The sequence below is a fragment of the Rhinopithecus roxellana genome, chromosome 7 (assembly GCF_007565055.1).
Source record: "Rhinopithecus roxellana isolate Shanxi Qingling chromosome 7, ASM756505v1, whole genome shotgun sequence".
Taxonomy (NCBI): Eukaryota; Metazoa; Chordata; class Mammalia; order Primates; family Cercopithecidae; genus Rhinopithecus; species Rhinopithecus roxellana.
In genome coordinates, this window is record NC_044555.1 from 43,485,148 (window position 1) to 43,508,431 (window position 23,284).

The following is a 23,284-nucleotide window of genomic DNA, read 5'->3' on the forward strand; positions in this document are numbered from 1 at the left end:
CTCATTTTCAAGGACACATGCAGTTTTAAGCACAAAAACTCTCTATATTTAGCAGCTAGTAGCAAGACACATACCTGTACATAAATATACTATATTATGTATGTTTAAAATGTATTTTGAAACAAATTCTGTATTTTAAAATAGTCAAGTAAATAAATTAGCAATTGAAAAAAGATTTTAACTACATTTAAAAAATCCTCCATTAATTCTGTTCAGGTGTGTCAGTACAACATGTAATGAGAATATTTTATACAAATACATATTCCCTTTAAATCAATACATAGACACAAAAGTATAGTTAAACTGAAAACAAGGTGGGACACCATTATGCATGAATTTTTACGGCAATCTTCATCTGCTGCTTGAGAAATTGACAATCTAGTATTAAACCCATTTGTAATTATTTGCTTCAGCAATCAATAACAAATATTTAATATTACAAGAAACATATCTTATTTAAATCTATTCAGCGAGTGAAGTAGTGACTTTATCACTAGCGAAAAGATGCAATTCATTATTACATGAAGAGTAGATTCTTATTGTACAAAGACATAGATGCAGTTTTCATTTTTAGAAAGTAGATATGATTATTTTAAGTAGACCTCTATTTCCACATCTTGTCTAAATGTCTTATAGATGCAACATCAGTAACATGTTCCTACCTTGATTAGCAATTGCTGCTAATTTAGCTTTTGCCAGCTGTCATTCCCCTACTAGATATCAAATATGCAGTCAATACAGACAGATATATCCTTCAAAATGTATATAATATTTTTATTGTTTTAAAAATTCTTAGCTTTACTATTCCCTCTTTTCACTTATCAGCAGACAAATGAACTGTCCACTGCTTCCATTTCCCTAATATCTCCTTTCTTAAGAAATTTTGAAACTTGATTTTTGATACTGTCATTTTGCTGAAAATAATCTCTTATTCAGTAAATTTACTCAAAATGACAAGTCCATTTTGTCTTGTTTATTGCCAAATTCAATGTCTTCTCAGAACTTTTTCAGTTGACTTTGTTTGCAGCTGTGACACTGTTGATCACTCCCTTCCTAACACTCCCATTCTTTCATTCTGCCCTCAGACTCCATAGTTCTTCCAAAATTTAGTTTTTAGTCTTCTGCTTTTCTTTCTAAGCAAACTATAAAAGTTCATCTGTATTTGACAGCTTTGACAATCATTTTTCTCTGTTAACAATCATCATATCTATAGCTCTAGTAATATATTTTTGTACATGCTCTGGTCCCTCATCTTTAATTGTATACTGAAAATTTCTGTTTGGACATCTTGCCACAAAACAATACCACCTTAAGTGAAACCTGTCTAAAACTAAATGTTATATTTTCTTGGAACCTGGTTCCCCCTTTCAAATTCATCTCTATCAATGGCACATTACTCTCTTCCTTTAACCTATACCTTGGTATCATATTCGCACCCTCCCTCTCCTATGTTTTGCATCTTGCTTACAGCCAGGTGGTCCCTAAATCCTGTTATTTGCTCCTTTGAAATCATTCTCATAATGATCCCTTCCTTTCCATTGTCACTGCTATACTGGCTCTTGTCCTTGCTCATGTGGTTCTCCTTGCTTCCCCTCCGAAGTTTAAATCTAAGTCCTACTCAGCCTTCAAGGCTCAAGTTCCAACCCCTGCTGTAACGCCTTCAATGTCCAAGCCTTTATGGATTCCTTCTTTATCTAAATACTCACGGCCACTTCTAATGTGCACTATACAATTCAACAGTTAACAAAATGTTGTCTTTTATTCCTTGCTGCTCCATATCAATATCTTAAAGGCAATTTTCCTGTTCGCTTTGTAAAGCAAAGCCTATACTTCGTTTTCTCTGTGTTCTTCACAGTGTTTAGCCCAGTGCTCAAGTTCTAGAGAAATACTTGCTATATTCACATTACTAACTTTCTTCTCCAATATATAAAGGGATTTCCTTTTCTAAAATATAAGAAATATATTAGAAATGGTAACTAAAGTGTTGCTTTATTTCTTAAAATACTCCCTTATGACCTACATATATCCATATAAAAAGTATGAAGAAAGGCAAAGTAGGAAGTAGGCTTGATACTCTCATACTTTTGGCTAATAGGCAACAGCAATCTTGCTCTTGCCTATAAGACATTTTTTCCCTTAACTTTCCCTGTTAGAGACTCAGCACACTAAAAAAATACTTATCTTAAATAACTTTAGGTACATTTCACTTAGCAGCTACTAGGAAATGTTGAAATGGCTGCTGCTGAATAAACACCTCAGCTGGGTTTCATAAACAAACCATTAAGTTAAGAATTATGAGTCCAGAGAGGCTAGACAAACTTATCTACTTATTACTGATCCGTGGTAGATATTAGCCAAGATGTGGGGCTCAGCAGGCACTTGGGAAGTGCTCACACTATCATTTTATCAACTTCATTAAATATAGAATCTATTGTACGTTTGAAGCTGACCCAGCTGGTAGTTCTCAATGATTGTATTTTCTTCATCAAGTGTCTTCAATGCCCATAATTTTAATTTCTTAGACAAATTCTTTGAAGTAAAGGAAACCGAGGCAAAGGATCTATACTCTCACTTCCTCTTCCCTTTTCTCTCCCTCCCCATACCTCTCACCATTTTTCATATTTGAAAATGGCCATATACTAGCCTTTCAAAATCTTGCACAAATTAAAGTTCACGTACTCAGTTTAAGAAAATGTGGTAAAATTCTGCCAATAAGACACGACTTCACTAGAAAACTATGCACTTATAGTAATACTGATTCTGAAGCATGTGCACTGAACTCTATTTGCTACACCAAGGAAAAGGCTATGCCACAAAATAAAAGGAGATTTTTAAACAATCCTAGTTAAATCTCTTTAATATTTCATACAGGAAAAATGTCTTCCCATACTATACAATGGCAAGTTACCATGGCTTCAATATTCTCAAAGCCTAAAACCTTAAAAAAATTCACCTTACATAAAAACAAATTAACAATGCATCACTGTAATTTCTCAGACAACTGTTACAGAAAAGGCATTCCATTCCCTGATTTCAGAAGTATCAATATTTGTAGTGCTAAGTTTTTGGAGAAATGCACTTTGGCAAAATTGGCCATCTTTGTCAATTCTATAATCTAATAACTTCAGCTTTCTTAATTTTAATGAGAATTTTATGAGCCTCTGCGAATTAGTAATATGTTGTTTCTACTAATTTTTATGCAGGTGTAATGGTAAATATCTATATATTTTAAGTAATATAAAGAAGGTGGTAATGTCTATAAGGAAAACAATCTCATGTGATGGAATTTTTTTTCTGTATTTCAATACATTAGATCCAAATATTTATCCTAAAAATATCAAGAAGAAATGTGATACTGTTATATTATTCAGATGTACAGTATTTTTGAAGCACAATACTTCCAAGAGACATTTCATTATTTCTGTTTCTATAGTCTCAAATCTGTAAGAGTTAATATAATCATATTTTTTAAAATTTGGAAAAAGATCTCCTAATATCCATTTATGATCATCATCTCAGAACTGGAAATACAAGTAGTATGATTATGTCATTCTACCTCTTAAGAAATTAAAATAAATTTCATGTTAAAAGACTAATATCTTCTTAAGGTAACTAGAAAGCCAAAACATTAAGATAATACTCTGACACATAGGGAATAGCTTAACAAAGCTTTCAGAGGTAAGCTCATGCCATAAACTCCATCACTGGCGATACTAGTACTGGTGATACTGTTGTATTCATACACATCTATGCTCAGAAACAAGTGCTCTCCACAGCAGGATTCAACTAACGTATTTGTTGAGGGCCTATAGTATAGTTTGTACTATCTGGGCACATTGAGTGTTACTAAAGTGAACCAATATTCATTCAACTCACCTCTTGTCAGGTACTGTGCTATGCACTGAGGATTCAGAGGGAATCAGAAATTGTTCTTGTCATTGCAATTTACAATTTAGTGGAAAAAAAGAAGACTTGCAGAAGGTGGTGACATATAGAGAGCCAGGGAAATGGGAGCCAGGGAAACGGGAGGTGAATGTTAGCATTCTAGGTGGAGGCCCCAGATTGAGCAGAGGCAGTGAGATAAAAAAAAGAAAACAACAACAACAACAACAAAAAAAAAAAAAAAAAAAAAAAAACAGCACGCTGTGAACAGGAACATACAAGCAGTAAGTGAAATGGCAAAAGTTTAGGCTGACAGATACACAGAGTCCATTTCTGTATGCTCTGTTATGGCGCTTAGATTCTCAGGTGAAGGGAAAAACCACAAGATAATCTTAAGCAGCAAAAATGGTTTGATTAGATCTGTTTTTGTGTCTTAATCTAGCAGCAGGCTGGAGGATAGATGTGAGGATGACAAGGTTGAAGGCAAGATGACTAGCTAGGGTAGTGAAAGGGTCCTGAATCAATAAAGTGGTGGTAGGGAGAAAAAGAAATTCTTAAGCCATGTATTGTTGATATTTGCTAATTGCTTAGCAGTGGCAAGTGTGAGTGGGGAGAACTAAGCATGCTTTAATGGGATAGGTGGAGGTACCTTCAACTGAGGTTGTGAATACAGAAATAGGAAAGCTATTTTGAGCATTTGGGGGTGGGGATATGAGGGGGGTGTTGGGAGACTTTTGTTTATGTCAAATTTAAGACAACAGTAAGCTACTGAGTGAAGAAGCCCAGATAAGAGCCCAAGCAGAGTCTGGTAAAGAAATCCCTATTTGGGAGCCATGAGATAACTGAATCTATGAGAGGTAAGATGAGACCATCTAGGGAGAGTAGGGAATAAGAAGAGTAGTGGGCTGAGAACAAAACTCTAGAGAATGCTGGTATTTAAAGGTCAAGAAGGAAGAGAAGCCCATGAATAAACAGGTAAGAAACTGCCAGAAAAGTAAAAGGAACACCAGGAGAGTGAAGTGGCCAAGGAGTTCTGGAATTTATTTTGGCTGGCAAAATGTTTTTTCTTAAATTAGAATTTGAATACCATTAGATGAGATACAAAACTTTCAGTTCAACTAAAGCCCCATCTCTCCTTATGCTGCACTATTTTTTGTGACCTGCCTTGCCTCTGAAGGCCTGTGTGTTTGTGAACCCTGGAGTAGAAGCTTCTAAAAAAGAAGAAATCATTGTAAGTATCAAATGTAGCAGAGAGAACCTGTAGGATAGGGAATGAAAGATGTCCACTAATTTAGCAACAAGAGGGTCACAGTGATGTTAATTAAGGATAGCTCCTCTGTGGTTTTGGTAGCAGAATCCAGATCAGAGACGGGTAAAGATAAAACAGATAAGGTAAATGTAGCTATTTTTTTTTAGAAATTTGAAGGATAAGAAAGAGAGATTGGATAGTAGCTAAAGGGAACATGGGCATAGGAAGGCTTTTGTCTTATTTTGTTTTTTAAAAATTAGAGACTGAATATGGTTACAGGTTGAGCCAGTAGAGAGGTAATATTGGAGAGATGGGTGGCCTGGTGGAGCAAGATCTGGGAGGAGGCTGGAAAAGAAAGGTATGGAAGGCACAAATGGACAGGTGAGCATTGGACACATGGAGGGTCTCCTTGAACTCTGAGACTGAAGGAAGATGGCACAGAAACTCAGAGCTAATTAAGATCCAGTGCAGGTTTTCAGCAGGAAAGTGACATGACTAGACTGTGTTTTAAGAAAATTAGTTTGGCACAAGCACACAGGATGGACTGGAGCAGGGAGAGGCAGCAGACCGTGGCAATAATTCAAGCAGGAGATGATAGCAACCCAAACCAGAGTGGTGCCAAATAGGAATGAGAAAATGAAAAATCTAAGAGATATTTCAGAAACTATGATGACATAATCCTGGGGCAGACTGACACAGGGCGATTCAAGGAGAAGGAAGAGTCAAAATGACTCAAAGGTTTTGAATGTTACCTGGGAGATCAGAACGGTGGCATCAAGGAAAGAAATGAAACAAATGGAAAGCACGGGCAATGTGGAGAGGGATGTTGGGCTTACAATATACTGAGTTTGAGGTGATGGCTCTCAAATTTTAAACTTCGAGAAGAAACAAAATGCTCTATACAATAGAAGACTGCACAAAGAATGGAAAAAAAATCAGGGCTGGGAGATAATATTAAATATTTCATTCAGATAGGGTATATAGTTTAAGGCAACTCTAACACTCCTATGCCAGAAAAAAAATAAACAGAAGTTGATATTTTAGAAGTATCAGAATAAGATTTTAGAAGTCTCAGAATAAGATTACCTATTTCATAAGGATTTTACTTTACCTGATAAAAGGAAGGCTTCACCACCATACAAAGACCCATTTCTCAGATCCAGTTAAATTTTCTCCTAGACATGTAATCTCTTTCAAATCCCAAGACATTTAATGTCATATGTGATTTCTAGGTGTAAGAATGTATACAATAAAACTAAATAAGTTTCCAAAGTATATACATTGGTTAGTGAGTCTAGTACTGGTTTGCTGCTTTTCAGGTTTTGGTTTCAGTCAATGAATACTGCCAGTACTACTCGCATGCTCCTAATTAGAAGGATGTTATACCCATCACAAGGGCCTGGGGCATGGCAAGTGTCAGTGTTCTTCTAATGAAGAAAATAGGTTGGAAAGTACCTGTGCAGGGTCGAATGGAACCACAAATAAATTTCAGGTAACTTTAATTTTATTTTCTTGTTCCTTCTCCTTTGCATGAAGTTTGCAAATGTGGAGGTGGAATATTGGAGTATAAAATCATGGACTAAAGGGACATGTAACATAATCTGCATAAAGGTAACCTTTGGTACCAGCCATCATAATTAGTTCGAGTAATAAATTGTCTCCCTAGTGACAAAAGGAATGGAAGTAAAACCGTGCAATAAGCTGGCATCTAAACATTGCAGGCTATCCGCAAAATTCTTGGACCAAGAAAAATTGTCTTAAAATTTCCTAATCAAAAAGTAGCTCTAAAACCTTCCCCCAACCCTTCCCCAATTTCAAAATATTTGTTAATATATTTGATGCAAAGATTACAAAAGTATATTACAATTAAAATACACAACATGTCATGCCTGTAGTCCCAGCTACTCGGGAGGCTGAGGCAGGAGAATTGCTCGAACCTGGGAAGCAGAGGCTGCAGTGAGCCAAGATCATGCCACTGCACTCCAGCCTGGGCGACAGAGCGAGACTCCATCTCAAAAAAATAAAAACAACAACAACTCAACATATTAAAAATTAAAACTAATATAAGGGAGGTAGTACATACATGATTTTATATAACATGAACTCAATTGAAAGTCAAAGGGACTAGGTGAGCCATCATCAAAACCAGAGGCAGCATGACATAATAACAAAAGGCAACCTATTCTGAAAATGCAGTAAAAGATAGCATAGTTCAGAGGGTGAACATGACACACTACTCAAACTTCCAAACAGTTATGGTCCAAGCAAATAAAAATGAGGAAGCACTCTTTAAAGCCCAGAGAATCATCAACATCTTTGCCCTGTAGCTATGTTATGAAGTCCCTCCCCATTTTATTTTCTCAAATATTCAATTTTTTCTCAAGATTTTAATTTTTAAAAAAACCACTCTGGATAAATTTTAAAGAAATCATGCTCAGCTCCCAAATTACTAATTTCCATATACATATTTAATGCCTGTATATTTCATATTTGGGCATACAAAATCCCTTGGAGGTAAATTATCTCACAACTGAAAAGCTTTGGAAACCATCTACTCCAAACCCTTCATTTTAGAGATGAAGAAATCAAGGCGCAGAAATCAGAAAAAGCAACCTGACCAAGGTCACAGGGCCAGTAAGAAGCAAAACCGGGACTAGCATCTAAGAGCCCGGACTCAATCCGTTTCTCTTTCTACTTTCCATAGCTGCCTCTCAACCTGAACCTCTAATTGAGTGATATACAAGGAAGGATTAGATAGGAAGAATGGATGGATGAATATGTGGGTGAATGAACATTCTATTATTATTCACAAAATGTATCATGTTTCTGTTTTGAAGAATGCAAGCCTAGTTCTTGTCACATGTCACAGCAATTGCTGTTTCCCACAAAGTATCAATCTTGTCAGCAAAAAACGCTCTGGTACATCCTGCAGTTTAGAGACTGTTCACTTGCCAGCATACGTACAAGAAAGGAGACTCACCCCTACTCCAATCGCTCTGGCTCCCAAACCCCTAACTTCCCTCTCCTATACTCACTCTTTACCTGGCATTGGTGCATCATATTTACATTCACCTCACTTCCTTCACACGTATCCACCCATGGTTTCCCCATTTAGACCTGGTGTCCTTTCCTAACTGTACGCCTCAGTAAACCCTCCCCCACTCCACAGGCCCCTCGATCACTTCTCATTCCTCTGTTGCCAAATCTCAGGCTTCAAGTCCCAAGACCCCCTCTCGCTTACACAGTGATGTGGCCGGCACCCCGCACTAATACAGGGTCGGGAGCATATCTCCGCAGATGCTCCTCGCTCACTACCCGAGGCGGGGGCGGCGCCTCCTCCTCTTCTTCCTCCTCCTCCTCTTCTTCCTCCTCCTCCTCCTCTTCCTCCCCCTCTTCCTCCTCATCCTCCTCGTCATCGTCGGGCCCAGATACAGACGACGACGACGACGGCGACGACGACGACGTTGCCGCTTCTTCTTCCTCCTCCTCCAGTTCAGAGATTGTGTCGAACTCCGCCATGTTGGGCAGCAGGATGCTCATCACGTGACCTCGCGATCGCCGCCACTCTCCCGGAGAAGAGTTTGAACCTGCTGAGGTGCTGCAAGAGGAGGGGGAACGAAATGAAGAGAAAGAGGAGGCGTGTAGGGACAGGATTTGAGGAGCCGCGCCTGCGTGTTGGGCAGACCGGGGGGGGGGGGGGGGGGGCGGGGGGGCGGCTGTTGGAGGCGGGGGCACTAGAGAGGAGCAAAGTCAGTGTACGCTTGCGCGGCTCCAAGGGGAGGGGGCCGCTAGAGGTGAACTCCAGGGAATCATCCAGGTCCGGTCTGCGGGTGCTCGCCTTAATACTGCTCTCTGAGCGTCAGCTACTTGTGTTCTGGGTATCTTCTGATTTGATTTCCTATTAGTTAATGCTGGGCATTATTAACCCCACTGCAGGCGGGTGAGGGAAAGCATATTGTATAAAAGTAAGATTAGAACTTTATCCAAAATATCTCAAGGTATATACCAATCCCTTATGTTTGTTCAGCATTACAGTTTAAAAGCCTTGCGTCATAACTTTGTCACAATCTTGGGAGGCAGGGTAAGCACTTTTATTAGCATTTTACTTAAGAGGAAACTTTTTACTACTTCTACTATGTAATACTTAACGGAGGACTTAAGTCAGGGACTGTGCTAAGTGCTCTGTATGTATATCTCATTTAATCCTCCACAACCCTATGAGGTATGTATCATGATGATTTTATTTTACAGATGGGAAATCTAGCTGCGGAGAAAATAAGTAATTTGTCCAGTGTCAGGGAGCTACTAAATGGCAGACCTGATTTTTAATTTGGTGGTCTCTTCTGATTCCAAAAGCCCAGTACTCTTAACCAAAGGGCTGTACTGCGTGAAGTTATTTGGAAAGATTTTGTAGAGTGGTGCCTCTTGGGCTCTTCCTTAAAAGATGAATCAGAATATGCATGTTTGAATTTTGGAGTGTTTTTTGGGGGAGGGGGCAGATGGAGGGAGTGAAAGGAGCATTCTAACCTAAGGAAACCTTAATTAACATCATCCATTTTCCAGGCACTGAGCTAGACCCTCATGTACAATATTTCAGTTAACCCTTAATCCTGAGAGGTAGGTATCATTATATCTATTTTATTACATGACAAAAGTGGGTCTCAGAAGTTAAGTAATTTATTCAGGTATATGGTGACCTTTTGTCCACAATTTTCCATTTTAAATAGTCTATCCTATCTTCTTTACACTCGCTAAAATGTTGTGGAGATCACATATTTTGCGTTTCCAAATAGTGTGCCAAACTGTTTCATACTTGGAAGCAGCACAAAACTCCATATCATTAAGACAGTAAAGTCACACAGCTGCTAAGTAACAGAACAAACACCGTAATCCAAGCATTCTAATACCGGCTTCACTGCTCTTTCTGCTACACTACAGCTGTATCCCAATCAGATGGTGTGTCTCTGGGGAAACAGACATAGTCAAACTTTAATTTAGGATGAGCATGACATTATCAGTATAAACAAAGTATTTAATGTGTGTGAAGTAGGAAGAAATTAGTTCTGTAAGAGAAATGAATCAAACCACTATCATCAAGGAGTATGTGTTATTAAAACGAAAAGCCCATTTTTATTTAACAGTTGGATTATTTAGGGAACTTTAAAAATAAGTCATAACACTATCAATAAGCAACAAATTATAACTTTTTGTCGTTTAGATGATTGTATCCACTAGCCAGGAATTATAGAAGATGGAACCTTAAAATATTTTGTAGTAGCCTTCTGGCAAGACATGTATCATTTATCTTTGCTTTTTTTGGATGTTAATAAATGTGTCAGAGTTAAGATCAAAATTAATACTCTGCAACAGTTCTTTTATTTCAAGAAGAAAAAAAAAACTGTAAACGACATTTAAATTTTTTCCAAATATCTTATCCACGAAGGTCCACTAAGTCTGTGTATAGAGGGAAAAGTATTTCACCGACTACTACTTAAATGATAGTTTCTCCTCACACTCAAGATTAGGCTAGGAAAGGCTATTTGAAGGACAGAAAGGGAAAGGAGTAGGGGGTGGACTCTGTAATAAGTGCAAGTAAGATATTGGAACTATGGTAAAAGTGGAGAAATTATGGCCATGGAGAATGAGAAGGAAGGAAAGGGATGGGGAAAATCTGTTAAAATAGAAAGAGGCCCCTCCTATTTAGTCAGATGTCAAAAGGACCAAACAATTCAGGGAAGTGCTATACTTGGCTAAACGCACAAGGTAGTCAAATCTGTCCATCTGTTTTCTGGCTTATATATTGTGATTAAAAGTCATATGTGATTCCAAAGGTCATTTGTTTTGCTTAGCTATAGGAGAATTTGGAATTAAGCAAGCTGAAGAAAAATACATTTTGTTTATCCATTGTCAGTAAACACGAGAAACACCATGGTTCCTGAATGATACCTTAGTATTAAGAATAGTAAATCGAGGAGTAGATGGAAAAGAAAGCAGGTTGTGTAACATTATGCCTAACTTGCTAAGCAGGGTATGGGGGTATTTCTCCCATATAATTAACAGGGAACTGAGGCATGAGATCATTAACCATCTAAGAGGTTTCAACCTTAACAGCTGAAAAGAATTGTAACCTTTTAAAGACAGCTTTATTTTATTTATTTATCAAAGCATTCAATTCATTGGTTTTAGTTACAGAGTTGTGCAACTGTCACTGCAAACTAGTTTAAAATATTTACATTATCCCCAAAAGAAATCTCTGTCCCATTTTTCAGCCATTCCCCATTCATCCCCAACACTTGGTAAGCATTAATCTACTTTCTTTTCTACAGATTTGTTTAATGGACATTTAAATAAATGGGATCATACACTAAGTGATCTTTGTGTCTAGCTTCTTAGCATATGTTTTTGTGGTTCGTCAATGTTGTTTCATGTATCAGTACTTTATTCCTTTTAACTGATGAATAACATTCCATTGTTGGGGTAAATCGTGTTTTGTTTATCTGCTTACCAGTTCATGACATATGGGTTGCTGCCACATTTTGGATGTTATGAAAATACTGCTATAAACATTTGCACACATGCTTCTGTTTGAACATAGGTTTTAATTTCTCTTGTATAGATAACCTATGAGTGGAATTCCCGAGTCATATGCTAAGATGATGTTGAACTTATTAAGACACTGCCAAGCTGTTTTTCCAAAGTGACTTCATCAATTTACATTCCCACAAGCAATGCGGGAGAGCTCCACTTTTTCCACATCCTCTCCAACACTTGTTATTGTCTTTTTTTATTATAGCTATTCTTATGGGTGTGCATCATGGTTTTACTTTGCATTTCCCTAATGATTAGCGATGAACATCTTTTCATGTACCTGTTTTCTGTTTGTATAGCCTCTTTGATGAAATGTCTACCCAACTCTTTAGCCCCATTTTAAAATAAAGTTCTTTTTGAGATACTTGTAGATTCATGTGTAGGTGTAAAAAATAATACAGAGAGATCCTGTTTACACTTTACTTACTATCCCCCAATAGCTACATCTTGCATAACTATTGTTATGCAGATTTAACAACCACAAAATTGACATTGATACAATCCGTCTGTTTTATTCAGATTTTCCATCATAGATGTACTCATTTGTGTCTGTGTGTGTGTCCATTTAGTTCTCTGCAATATTATCAGAGGTATAGGTTCTTAAGACCATCACTACAGTCAAGATACAGAATAATTACATCACCATGAAGATCTCTCTTGTTATATTTTCATAATACTTCTTATCCTCCTCCTTACATTATGTAAACTGTGTCATACTATATGTAATTTTGGGGGCTTAGATTTTTTTCTCTCAGCATACTTATACTGAGAATCACCCAGGTTATTGTGTGTATCAGTGGTTATTTTTATTGCTGTGTAATACTCCACAGTATAGATTTACCAGTTTGTTTAGCTATTCACCCACTGAAAGGCATGTGTTGTTCTCACGTTTCAGATGTTATGAATAAACTGCTATTAAAAAATTGTGTACAGCTTTTTTGTCCTTTAAAAAATTGGGCTATTTGTCTTCTTATGGATTTATAAATGTTCTTTATGCATCCTAGATAGAAGTCCTTTATTACATATATAATGTACAACTATTTTGTCCCAGTCTTTGGCTTGCCTTTTCTCATGGTTAATGATATCTTTAGAATGGAAAAGTTTTAAATTTTGATCAATTCATCAATTTTTAATCACTTATGCTTCTGATGACATACCTAAGAAATTTTTGGCTAACCCATTATCAGAAATATTTGCTCTTATGTTTTTTCTTCTAAGAGTTTTATTGCTTTTTTTTTTTTTTTTTTTTTTTTTTGAGCTGGGGTCTCACTCTGTTGCCCAGGCTGGTGTGCAGTGGCGCAATCTTGGCTCACTGCAAAGCTCTGCCTCCTGGGTTCACACCGTTCTCCTGCCTCAGCCTCCCAAGTAGCTGGGACTACAGGTGCCTGCCACCACGCCTGGATAAATTTTTTTTTTGTATTTTTAGTAGAGACGGAGTTTCACCATGTTAGCCAGGATGGTCTCAATCTCCTGACCTCATGCCGCCTGCCTCGGCCTCCCAAAGTGCTGGGATTACAGGTGTGAGCCACTAGTCCTGGCCGAGTTTTATTGTTTTAACTCTAACATTCAGGTCTGTGATTCATTCTTAATCAATTTTTTGTGTATGGTATTAAGTAAGGGTCTAAATTTATATTTTTGCATTGTGGTTATGAAATTATTCTAGCACCATTTACTGAAGACAGTCCTGTTTTCATTGAATTGCCTTGATATTGATACAGGAGATAGAAATAAATTATTTAGGCAAATAAGGCAAAAGAGTGTCCTCAGCAGAACTTCTTTTCCAACAAAAAGCAGCCCAAGAAATCACTTCTTTTCTTTCTTTCTTTCTTTTTTTTTTTTTTTTTTTTTTTTTGAGACAGAGTCTCTCTCTGTCGCCCAGGCTGGAGTGCAGTGGTGCAATCTCGGCTCACTGCAACCTCTGCTGTCCGGGTTCAAGCAATTATTCTGCCTCAGCCTCCCAAGTAGCTGGGATTACAGGCACCTGCCACCACGCCTGGCTAATTTTTGTAGTTATTTAGTAGAGACGGGGGTTTCTCCATCTTGGCCAGGCTGGTCTTGAACTCCTGACCTCATGATCCACCCGCCTCAGTCTCCCAAAGTGCTGGGATTACAGGCGTGAGCCACCGCACCTGGCCAGAAAACACTTCTTTTCTAACAAAAGGAAGTCTGGAAGATCATGCTGCAAACATAGATAAGGAAGCTGGAAGCTTGCACGGGGGATGCCAGCAGCTGTACCTATAGAAAGGGCTACCTGGGGCCAGGCATGTCCACCATGGGGTCTCCACCTTCCCTTTTTTGTTAGAATGTGCAGAGTAAGAAAGAAATAAGCAACATGGAGTAGCTCAGGCAGAGGACCCAACTGCATAATAAAAGATTGGGGTTAGGGCTGCCAGAGATTTGCACCCTATGCAGATGGCACGTATGGTCCTAATGGGTTTTTCAGGTCCTATGTCGATCAGGTACTGCCTCCCAACTAGCTCATCTATAAAAACCCTTGCATTTCACTGCACATTGGCAATCCATTTTTCTGGGAACCCTCTCTGTGGCAGGCAAATTTCTTTCTCCTATTACAATTCTGCTATAAACCTCACCCTTTGTATGTGTCTGCATCCTTGATCACTGTGGCCGTGAGACCAAGAACGTGAGGTGTCACCCCATTCAATGAGGCTGCTTCAATATCTTTGTTGAAAATTAATTGACCATTAATATTTGGGTTTATTTTGGGACTCTTAATTCTAGTCAATTTTTTTCTCTATGTCTATCTTCATGCCAGCACCAAATCATCTTGAATATTGTAACTTTATAGGAAGGTTTTACTTGGAACATTTAAGTCCATCATGTTTGCACTTTTTCAATATTATTTTGGCTATCCTGAGTCTTTGCATTTTCATGTAAGTTTTAGGGTCATGTCATCAGTTTCTTTTTAAAAAACCAGCTGGAATTTTGATAGGCATTGCTTTGAATCTGTAGATCAATTTGAGGATGCCATCAACTTTACAATGTTGAAGTTGCATATTGTTTTGCAAAATTCTGGGATAAATTCTAATTGGTCTATATATTTTTTTCCTTGTGATGTTGGTTTGGCTTTGTTATCAGACTGAGGACTTTCCCTGTTTTCTCCATTTCCTGGGAGAAACTGTGTAGTATTGTTATTTTTCTTCTTTAAACATTTGATAGAATTCAGCAGGCCTGGGCTTTTTATTGTGGGGGTGTTTTTATTACTAATTTATTATTTTGACTTGTAATAGTTCTATTGAGATTTTTTTTCTTCTTAAGTCAGTTTCAGTATTTTTGTCTTTCTAGGAATTTGTTTCATATAAATTGTCTAATTAGTTGGCCTAAAATGTTTTATAGTTTTTCTTGTAATTTGTTAAAAAAATTCTGTAAGATTAGTGGATAGTGATGTCCCCTTGTTCATTATAAATTTAGTAATTTTGTGTTCTCTTTTTTTTTTTTTACTTGTACTACCTAGCCATAGATTTTTCTATTTCATTCATATAAACCAAGGATAAAATCCTAAGTCCCCCAACCCACTGAACAGACCATCTCTTGGTCAAGGGGACCCCAGAGAAACCTGAGAAACTGACCAACAATGACAGAAAGGGAGGTCAGACATGCCTCATTACACCCCATCATTTTGAAGATTAGGCACTGCTGACCAACATTAACATTGAACTAGAGATCATAAGACTGACCAAACACTCTTTGTGGCAACATCACTGTTTTTCTTCATATGTTGGCCACATGAACGTCTTCTTTTGAGAAGTGTCTGCTCATACCCAGCACTCACTTTTTGATGGTGGTGTTTGTTTTTTTTCCTTGTAAATTTGTGTAAGTTCCTTGTAAATTCTGGATATTAGACCTTTGTCAGATGGTTAGATTGCAAAAATTTTCTCCCATTCTGTAGGTTGGCTGTCCGCTCTGATGATAGTTTCTTTGCTATGCAGAAGCTCTATAGTTTAATTAGATTCCATTTGTCAATTTTGGCTTTTGTTGAAATTGGTTTTGGGGTTTTAGTCATGAAGTCTTTGCCCATGCATGTGTCCTGAATGGTATTGCCTAGGTTTTCTTCCAGGATTTTTATGGTTTCAGGTTTTATATTTAAGTATTTAATCCATCTTAATTTTTGTATAAGGTGTAAGGAAGGTGTCCAGTTTCTATTTTCTGCATATGGCTAGCCAGTTATTTCAGCACCATTATTTAATAGGGAACCCTTTCCCCATTACTTGTTTTTGTCAGGTTTATTGAGTATCAGATGGTTATAGGTGTGTGATGTTATTTCTGAGGTGTCTGTTATGTTCGATTAATCTATATATCTGTTTTGGTACCAGTACCATGCTGTTTTGTTTACTGCAGGCTTGTAGTATAGCTTGAAGTCAGGTAGCATGATGCCTCCAGCTTTGTTCTTTTTGCTTAGTATTGTCTTGGCTGTATGGGCTTCTTTTTGGTTCCATATGAAATCTAATGTAGTTTTTTCATATTGTCAGTAGTAGTTTGATGGGAATAGCCTTGAATCTATAAATTCCTTTGCGCACTATGGCATTTTCATGATATTGATTCTTCCTATCCATGAGCATGGAATGTTTTTCCATTTGTTTGTGTTGTCTCTTATTTCCTTGAGCAGTGGCATGTAGTTCTGGTTTAAGGGGCCCTTCACATCCCTTGTAAGTTGTATTCCTAGGTATTTTATTCTTTTTGTAGCAATTGTGAATGGGAGTTCACTCATGATTTGGCTCTCTGCTTGTCTATTGTTGGTATGTAGGAATGCTTGTGATTTTTCCACATTGATTTTTATATCCTGAGACATTGCTGAAGTTGCTTATCAGCTTAAGGAGTTTTTGGGCTTAGACAATGGGGTTTCTAAATATACAATCATGTCATCTGCAAGCAGACAGTTTGACTTCCTCTCTTACTATTTGAATACCCCTTATTTCTTTCTCTTGCCTGATTGCCCTGGCCAGAACTTCAAATATTATGTTAAATAGGAGTGGTGAGAGAGGGTATCCTTGTCTTGTGCCAGTTTTCAAAGGGAATGCTTGCTGCTTTTGCTCATTCAGTATGATATTGGTTATGGATTTTTCATAAGTAGCTCTTATTATTTTGAGATATGTTCCATCAATACCTTGTTTATGGAGAGTTTTTAGCATGAAGGGATGTTTAATTTTATTGAAGGCCTTTTCTGAATCTATTGAGATATTCACATGGTTTTTGTCATTGGTTCTATTTACATGATGGATTATGTTTATTTATTTGGGTATGTTAAATCAGCCTTGCATCCCAGGGATGAAGCCAACTTGATTGTGGTAGATAAGCTTTTTGATGTGCTGCTGTATTCAGTTTGCCAGTATTTTATTGAGGATTTCACTTCAATGTTCATAGGGGATAATTGGCCTGAAATTTTCTTTTTTTGTTGTGTTTCTGCCAGGTTTTGGTGTCAGGATAATGCAGGCCTCATAAAATGAGTTAAAGAGGAGTCCCTATTTTTCCATTGTTTGGAATTGTTTCAGAAAGAATGGTACCAGCTCCTCTTTGTACCTCTGGTAGAATTCGGTGTGATTCCATCTGTTCCTGAGCTTTCTTTTGGTTGGTAGGCTATTAATTACTGCCTCAATTTTTTTTTTTTTTTTTTTTTTTGGTTCCATATGAAACCAGGAAGAAGTGGAATTCCTGGTTTCCACTTCTTTCTGGTTTAGTCATGGAAGGGTGTATGTGTCCAGGAATTTATCCATTTCTTCTCAATTTTCTAGTCTATCTGCATAGAGGTGTTTATAGTATTCTCTGATGTTAGTTTGTATTTCCGTGGGGTCGTTGGTGATATGCCCTTTATCATTTTTTATTGTATCTATTTGATTCTTCTCTGTTTTCTTCTTTATTGGTCTAACTAGCAGTCTATGTATTTTGTCAATATTTTCAAAAAACCAGTGCCTGGATTCATTGATTTTTTTTGAAGCATTTTTCATGTCTTTATCTTCTTCAGTTCATCTCTGATCTTAGTTATTTCTTGTCTTCTGTTAGCATTTGAATTTGTTTGCTCTTGCTTCTCTAGTTCTTTTAATTGTGATGTTAGGGTGTCCATTTTAGATCTTTACAGCTTTCTGATGTGGGCATGTAGTGTATAAATTTCCCTTTTAAACTGCTTTAGCTGTGTCCCAGAGATTCTGGTATGTTGTCTCTTTGTTCTCATTGGTTTCAAAGAACTTTTTGATATCTGCCATGATTTTGTTATTTGTCCAGCAGTCCTTCAGGAGCAGGTGGTTCAATTTTTATGTAGTCGTGCAGTGTTGAGTGAGTTTCTTAATCCTGAGTTCTGATTTGATTATGGTCTGAGAGACTGTTTGCTATGATTTCTGCTCTTTTGTATTTGCTGAGGAGTGTGTTACTACCGATTATGTGGTTGAGTTTAGAATAAGTGCTGTGTGGCACTGAAAATAATGTATATTCTGTTGATTTGGAGTGGACGGTTCTGTAGATGTCTATTAGTTCTGCTTGGTCTAGGGCTGAGTTCAAGTCCTGAACATTCTTGGCAATTTTCTGTCTCATTGATCTGTCTAATATTGACAGTGGAGAGTTAATGTCTCCCACTATTATTGTGTGGGAGTCTAAGTTTCTTTGAAGGTCTCTAAGAACTCGTTTTATGAATCTGGATGCTACTGTATTAGGTGCATAGACATTTAGGATAGTTAGCTCTTCTTGTTGCATTGATCACTTTACCATTATTTAATGCCCTTCTTTGTCTTTGATTTTTGTTGGTTTAAAGTCTGTTTTATCAGGAACTAGGATTGCAACACCTGCTTTTTTTTTTTTTCAATTTTTTTGGTAAATATTCCACCATCCCTTTATTTTGAGCCTATGTTTCTCATTGCATGTGAGATGTGTCTCCTGAATACAGCACACCAATGGGTCTTGACTCTTTATCCAATTTGCCAGTCCATGTCTTTTCATTGGGGCATTTCACCCATTTACATAGAAGATTAATGTTGTTATGTGTGAATTTATGTTATCATGATCCTACCTGGTTATTTTGCTCACTAGTTGATGCAGTTTTTACATAGTGTCATTGGTCTTTATATTTTGGTGTGCTTTTGCAGTGGCTGCTACCAGATTTTCCTTTCCATATTTATTGCTTCCTTCAAAAGATCTTGTAAGGCAGGCCTGGTGGTGACAAATTACCTCAGCATTTGCTTGTCTGGAAAGGATTTTATTTCTCCTTCACTTATGAAGTTTAGTAGGGCTGGATATGAAATTCTGGGTTGAATATTCTTTTCTTTAAAAATGTTGAATATTGACCCCACTCTTTTCTGGCTGGTAGGGTTTCTGCAGAGAGATCTGCCGTTAGTCTGATGGGCTTCCCTTTGTGGGTAACCCAACCTTTCTCTCTGGCTGCCCTTAACACTTTTTTCTCCATTTCAACCTTGTTGAATCTGCCGATTATGTGTGTTAGTGTTGCTCTTCTCAAGGAGTATCTTTTTTTCTTATACTTAACTTTAAGTTCTGGGGCACATGTGTACAACATGCAGTTTTGTTACATAGGAATACATGTGTCATGATAGTTTGCTGCACATATCAACCCATCACCTACATTAGGTATTTCTCCTAATGCTATCCCTCCCCAACCCCCTACCCCTGACAGGCCCTGGTGTGTGATGTTCCCTTCCCTGTGTCCATGTGTTCTCATCATTGAACTCCCACTTATGAATGAAAACATGTGGTGTTTGGTTTTCTGTTTTTGTGTTAGTTTGCTGAGAATAATGGTTTTCAGCTTTATCCATATCCTGGCAAAGGACATGAAGTCATTCTTTTTTATGGGTGCATAGTATTCCATGGTGTATATGTGCCACATTTTCTTTATCCAGATTATCATTCATCGACATTTGGGTTGGTTCCAAGTCTTTGCTATTATGAATAGTGCCGCAGTAAACATACATGTCCACGTGTCTTTATAGTAGAATGATTTATAATCCTTTGGGTATATACCCAGTAATGAGATTGCTGGGTCAAATGGTATATCTGGTTCTACATCCTTGAGGATTCGCCACACTGTCTTCCACAATGGTTGAACTAATTTACACTCCCACCAATTGTGTAAAAGCATTCCTATTTTTCCACATCCACTCCAGCCTCTGTTGTTTTCTGACTTTTTAGTGATTGCCATTCTAAATGGCATGGGATGGTATCTTGTTGTGGTTTTAATTTGCATTTCTCTAGTGACCAGTGATGATGAGCTCTTTTGCATATGTTTGCTGGCTGTATAAATGTCTTCTTTTGAGAAGTGTCTGTTTATATCCTTGTTCCACTGTTTGATGGGGTTGTTTGTTTTTTTCTTGTAAATTTGTTTATTTGTAGATTCTGCATATTAGCCCATTGTCAGAGGGATAGATTGCAAAAATTTTCTGTCATTCTGTAGGTTGCCTGGTAATTCTGATGATAGTTTCTCTTGCTGTGCAGAAGCTCTTTGGTTTAATTAGATCTCATTTGTCAATTTTGACTTTTGTTGCCATTGCTTTTGGTGTTTTAGACATGAAGTCTTTGCTTACACCTATGTGCTGAATCGTATTGCCTAGGTTTTCTTCTAGAATTTTTGTGTTTTTAGGTCTTACATTTAAGTCTTTAATTCATCTTTAATTAATTTTTATGTAAGGTGTAAGGAAGGAGTCCATTTTCAGTTTTCTACGTATGGCTAGCCAGTTTTCTTAACACCACTTAATAAATAGGGAATCCTTTCCCCATAGTTTGTTTTTGTCAGGTTTGTCAAAGATCAGATGGTTGTAGATGTGTGGTTTTATGTCTGAAGCCTCTGTTCTGTTCCATTGGTCTATATATCTGTTTTGGTACCAGTGTCATGCTGTTTTGGTTACTGTAGCCTTGTAGTTTAGTTTGAAGTCAGGTAGCTTGATGCCTCCAGCTTTGTTCTTTTTGCTTAGGATTGTCTTGGCTATACGGGCTCTCTTTCAGTTCCATATGAAGTTTAAAGAACTTTTTTCCAATTCTGCGAAGAAAGTCAAAGCTAGCTTGATGGGGAAAGCATTGAATCTGTGAATTACTTTAGATAGTATGGGCATTTTCTGGATGTTGATTCTTCCTATCCATGAATATGGAGTGTCTTTCCATTTATTTGTGTTGTCTCTTATTTCCTTGAGCAGTGGTTTGTAGTTCTTGAAGATGTCCTTCACATCCCATATAAGTTGTATTCCTATGTATTTTATTCTCTTTGTAGCAATTGTGAATGGGAGTTCACTCATGATTTGGCTCTCTGTTTGTCTATTATTGGTGTATAGGAACGCCTGTGCTTTTTCCACAATGATTTTTTATTCTGAGATTTGCTGAAGTTGCTTATCAACTTAAGGAGATTTGGGGCTGAGATGGTGGGGTTTTCTAAATATACAGTCATGCCATCTGCAAAGAGAGACAATTTAACTTCCTGTCTTCCTCTTTGTATACCTTTTATTTATTTCTATTGCCTGATTGTCCTGGACAGAACTTCCGATATTCTGTTGAATAGGAGTGGTGAGAGAGGGCATCCTTGTCTTGTGCCAGTTTTCATAGGGAATTATTTCAGATTTGCACATTCAGTATGATATTGGCTGTGGGTTTGTCATAAATAACTCTTATTATTTTGAGAAACATTCCATCAATACCTAGTTTATTGAGAGTTTTTAGCATGTAGGGCTGTTGAATTTCATCTAAGGCCTTTTCTGCATCTATTGAGATAATCATGTGGTTTTTGTCATTGGTTCTGTTTATGTGATGGATTGCTTTTATTGATTAATGTATGCTGAACCAGCCTTTCATCCCAGGAATGAAGCCGACTTGACCATGGTGGATAAACTTTTTGATTTTCTGCTGGATTCAGTTTGCCAGTATTCTATTGAGGATTTTCACATTGATGTTCATCAGGGATATTGGCCTGAAATTTTTCTTTTTAGTTGTGTCTCTGCCAGGTTTGGTATCAGGATGATGCTGGCCTCATAAAATGAGTTAGGGAGGAGTCCCTCTTTTTCTATTGTTTGAAATAGTTTGAGAAGGAATGGTGCCAGCTCCTCTTTGTAGCTCTGGTAGAATTTGACTGTGAATCTGTCTGGTTCTGGACGTTTTTTCATTGGTAGGCTATTAATTACTGCCTCAAATTCAGAACTTGTTATTGGTCTATTCAGGGACTTAACTTCTTTCTGGTTTAGACTTGGGAGGGTGTCCAAGGAATTTATCCATTTCTTCTAGGTTTTCTAGTTTATTTGCATAGAGGTGTTTATAGTATTCTCTCATGGTAGTTTTATTTCTGTGGGATCTGTGGTGATATCCCCTTTATCATTTTTTAATCATCTATTTGATTATTTTCTCTTTTCTTCTTTATTAGTCTGACTAGTGGTCTATCTATTTTGTTGAGCATTTCAAAAAATCAGCTCCTGGATTAATTGATTTTTTGAAGGGTTTTTCATGTTGCTATCTCCCTCAGTTCTGTTCTGATCTTAGTTATTTCTTGTCTTCTTCCAGCTCTTGAATTTGTTTGCTCTTACTTCTCTAGTTCATTTAATTGTGATATTAGGATGTCGATTTTAGATCTTTCCTGATTTCTTTTGTGGGCATTTAATATTATAAATGTCCATCTAAACACCATTTAAATGTCACCCAGAGATTCTGGTACATTGTGTCTTTGTCCTCATTGGTTTCAAAGAACGTCTTTATTTCTGCCTTCATTTCATTATTTACCCAGTAATCATTCAGTAGCAGGTTGTTCAGTTTCCATGTAGTTGTGTGGTTTTTAGTGAGTTTCTTCATCCTGAGTTTTAATTTGATTGCCCTGTGGTCTTAGAGACTGTTTGTTATGATTTCCGTTATTTGGCATTTGCTGAGTAGTGTTTTACTTCCATTTATGTTGTCAATTTTAGAATAAGTGCCATGATGTTCCGAGAATAATGTATATTCTGTTGATTTGGGGTGGAGATTTTTTAGATGTCTGTTAGGTCCGCTTAGTCCAGAGGTGAGTTCAACTCCTGAATATTCTTGTTAATTTTGTCTCCTTGATCTGTCTAATATTGAGAGTAGGGTGTTAAAGTCTCCCACTATTATTGCATGAGAGTCTGAGTCTCTTTGTAGTTCTCTAAGAACTTCCTTTATGAATCTGGGTGCTCCTGTATGAGGTGAATATATATTTAGGATAGTTAGCTCTTCTTGTTGCACTGATCCCTTTACTATTATGTGTGCCCTTCTTTGTCTCTTTTGATTTTTGTTGGTTTAAAATCTGTTTTATCAGAGACTAGGATTTCAACCCCTGCTTTTAAATTTTTTTTTGCTTTCCATTTGCTTGGTATATATTCCTCCCTCCCTTTATTTTGAGCCTATGTGTGTCTTTGCACACGAGATGGGTCTCCTCAAAACAGCACACTGATTGATCTTGACTCTTTATCCAATGTGCCAGTCTGTGTCTTTTAATTGGGGTGTTTAGCCCATTTACATTAAAATTTTTATTATTATTATTATACTTTAAGTTCCAGGGTATATGCACAACGTGCAGATTTGTTACATATGTATACATGTGCCATGTTGGTGTGCTGTACCGATTAACTCGTC

The 23,284-nt window shown here is 37.3% G+C and overlaps 1 protein-coding gene and 1 pseudogene across 2 annotated transcripts in view; one reads left to right on the forward strand and one right to left on the reverse strand.

Moving 5' to 3' along the window:
• Positions 1-8,803, reverse strand: part of CHIC1 (cysteine rich hydrophobic domain 1) — a 129,037-nt gene extending 120,234 nt beyond the window's left edge. For both annotated transcript variants that reach the window (XM_030934483.1, XM_030934482.1), the window contains exon 1: positions 8,373-8,803. In XM_030934483.1, coding sequence (XP_030790343.1) covers positions 8,373-8,671 — 299 coding nt within the window. In that variant the 5' untranslated portion in view covers positions 8,672-8,803. The remainder of the gene's footprint in view (positions 1-8,372) is intronic.
• A 2,335-nt stretch (positions 8,804-11,138) lies between these two features.
• LOC104673737 overlaps positions 11,139-23,284 on the forward strand; it is a 38,091-nt pseudogene continuing 25,945 nt past the window's right edge.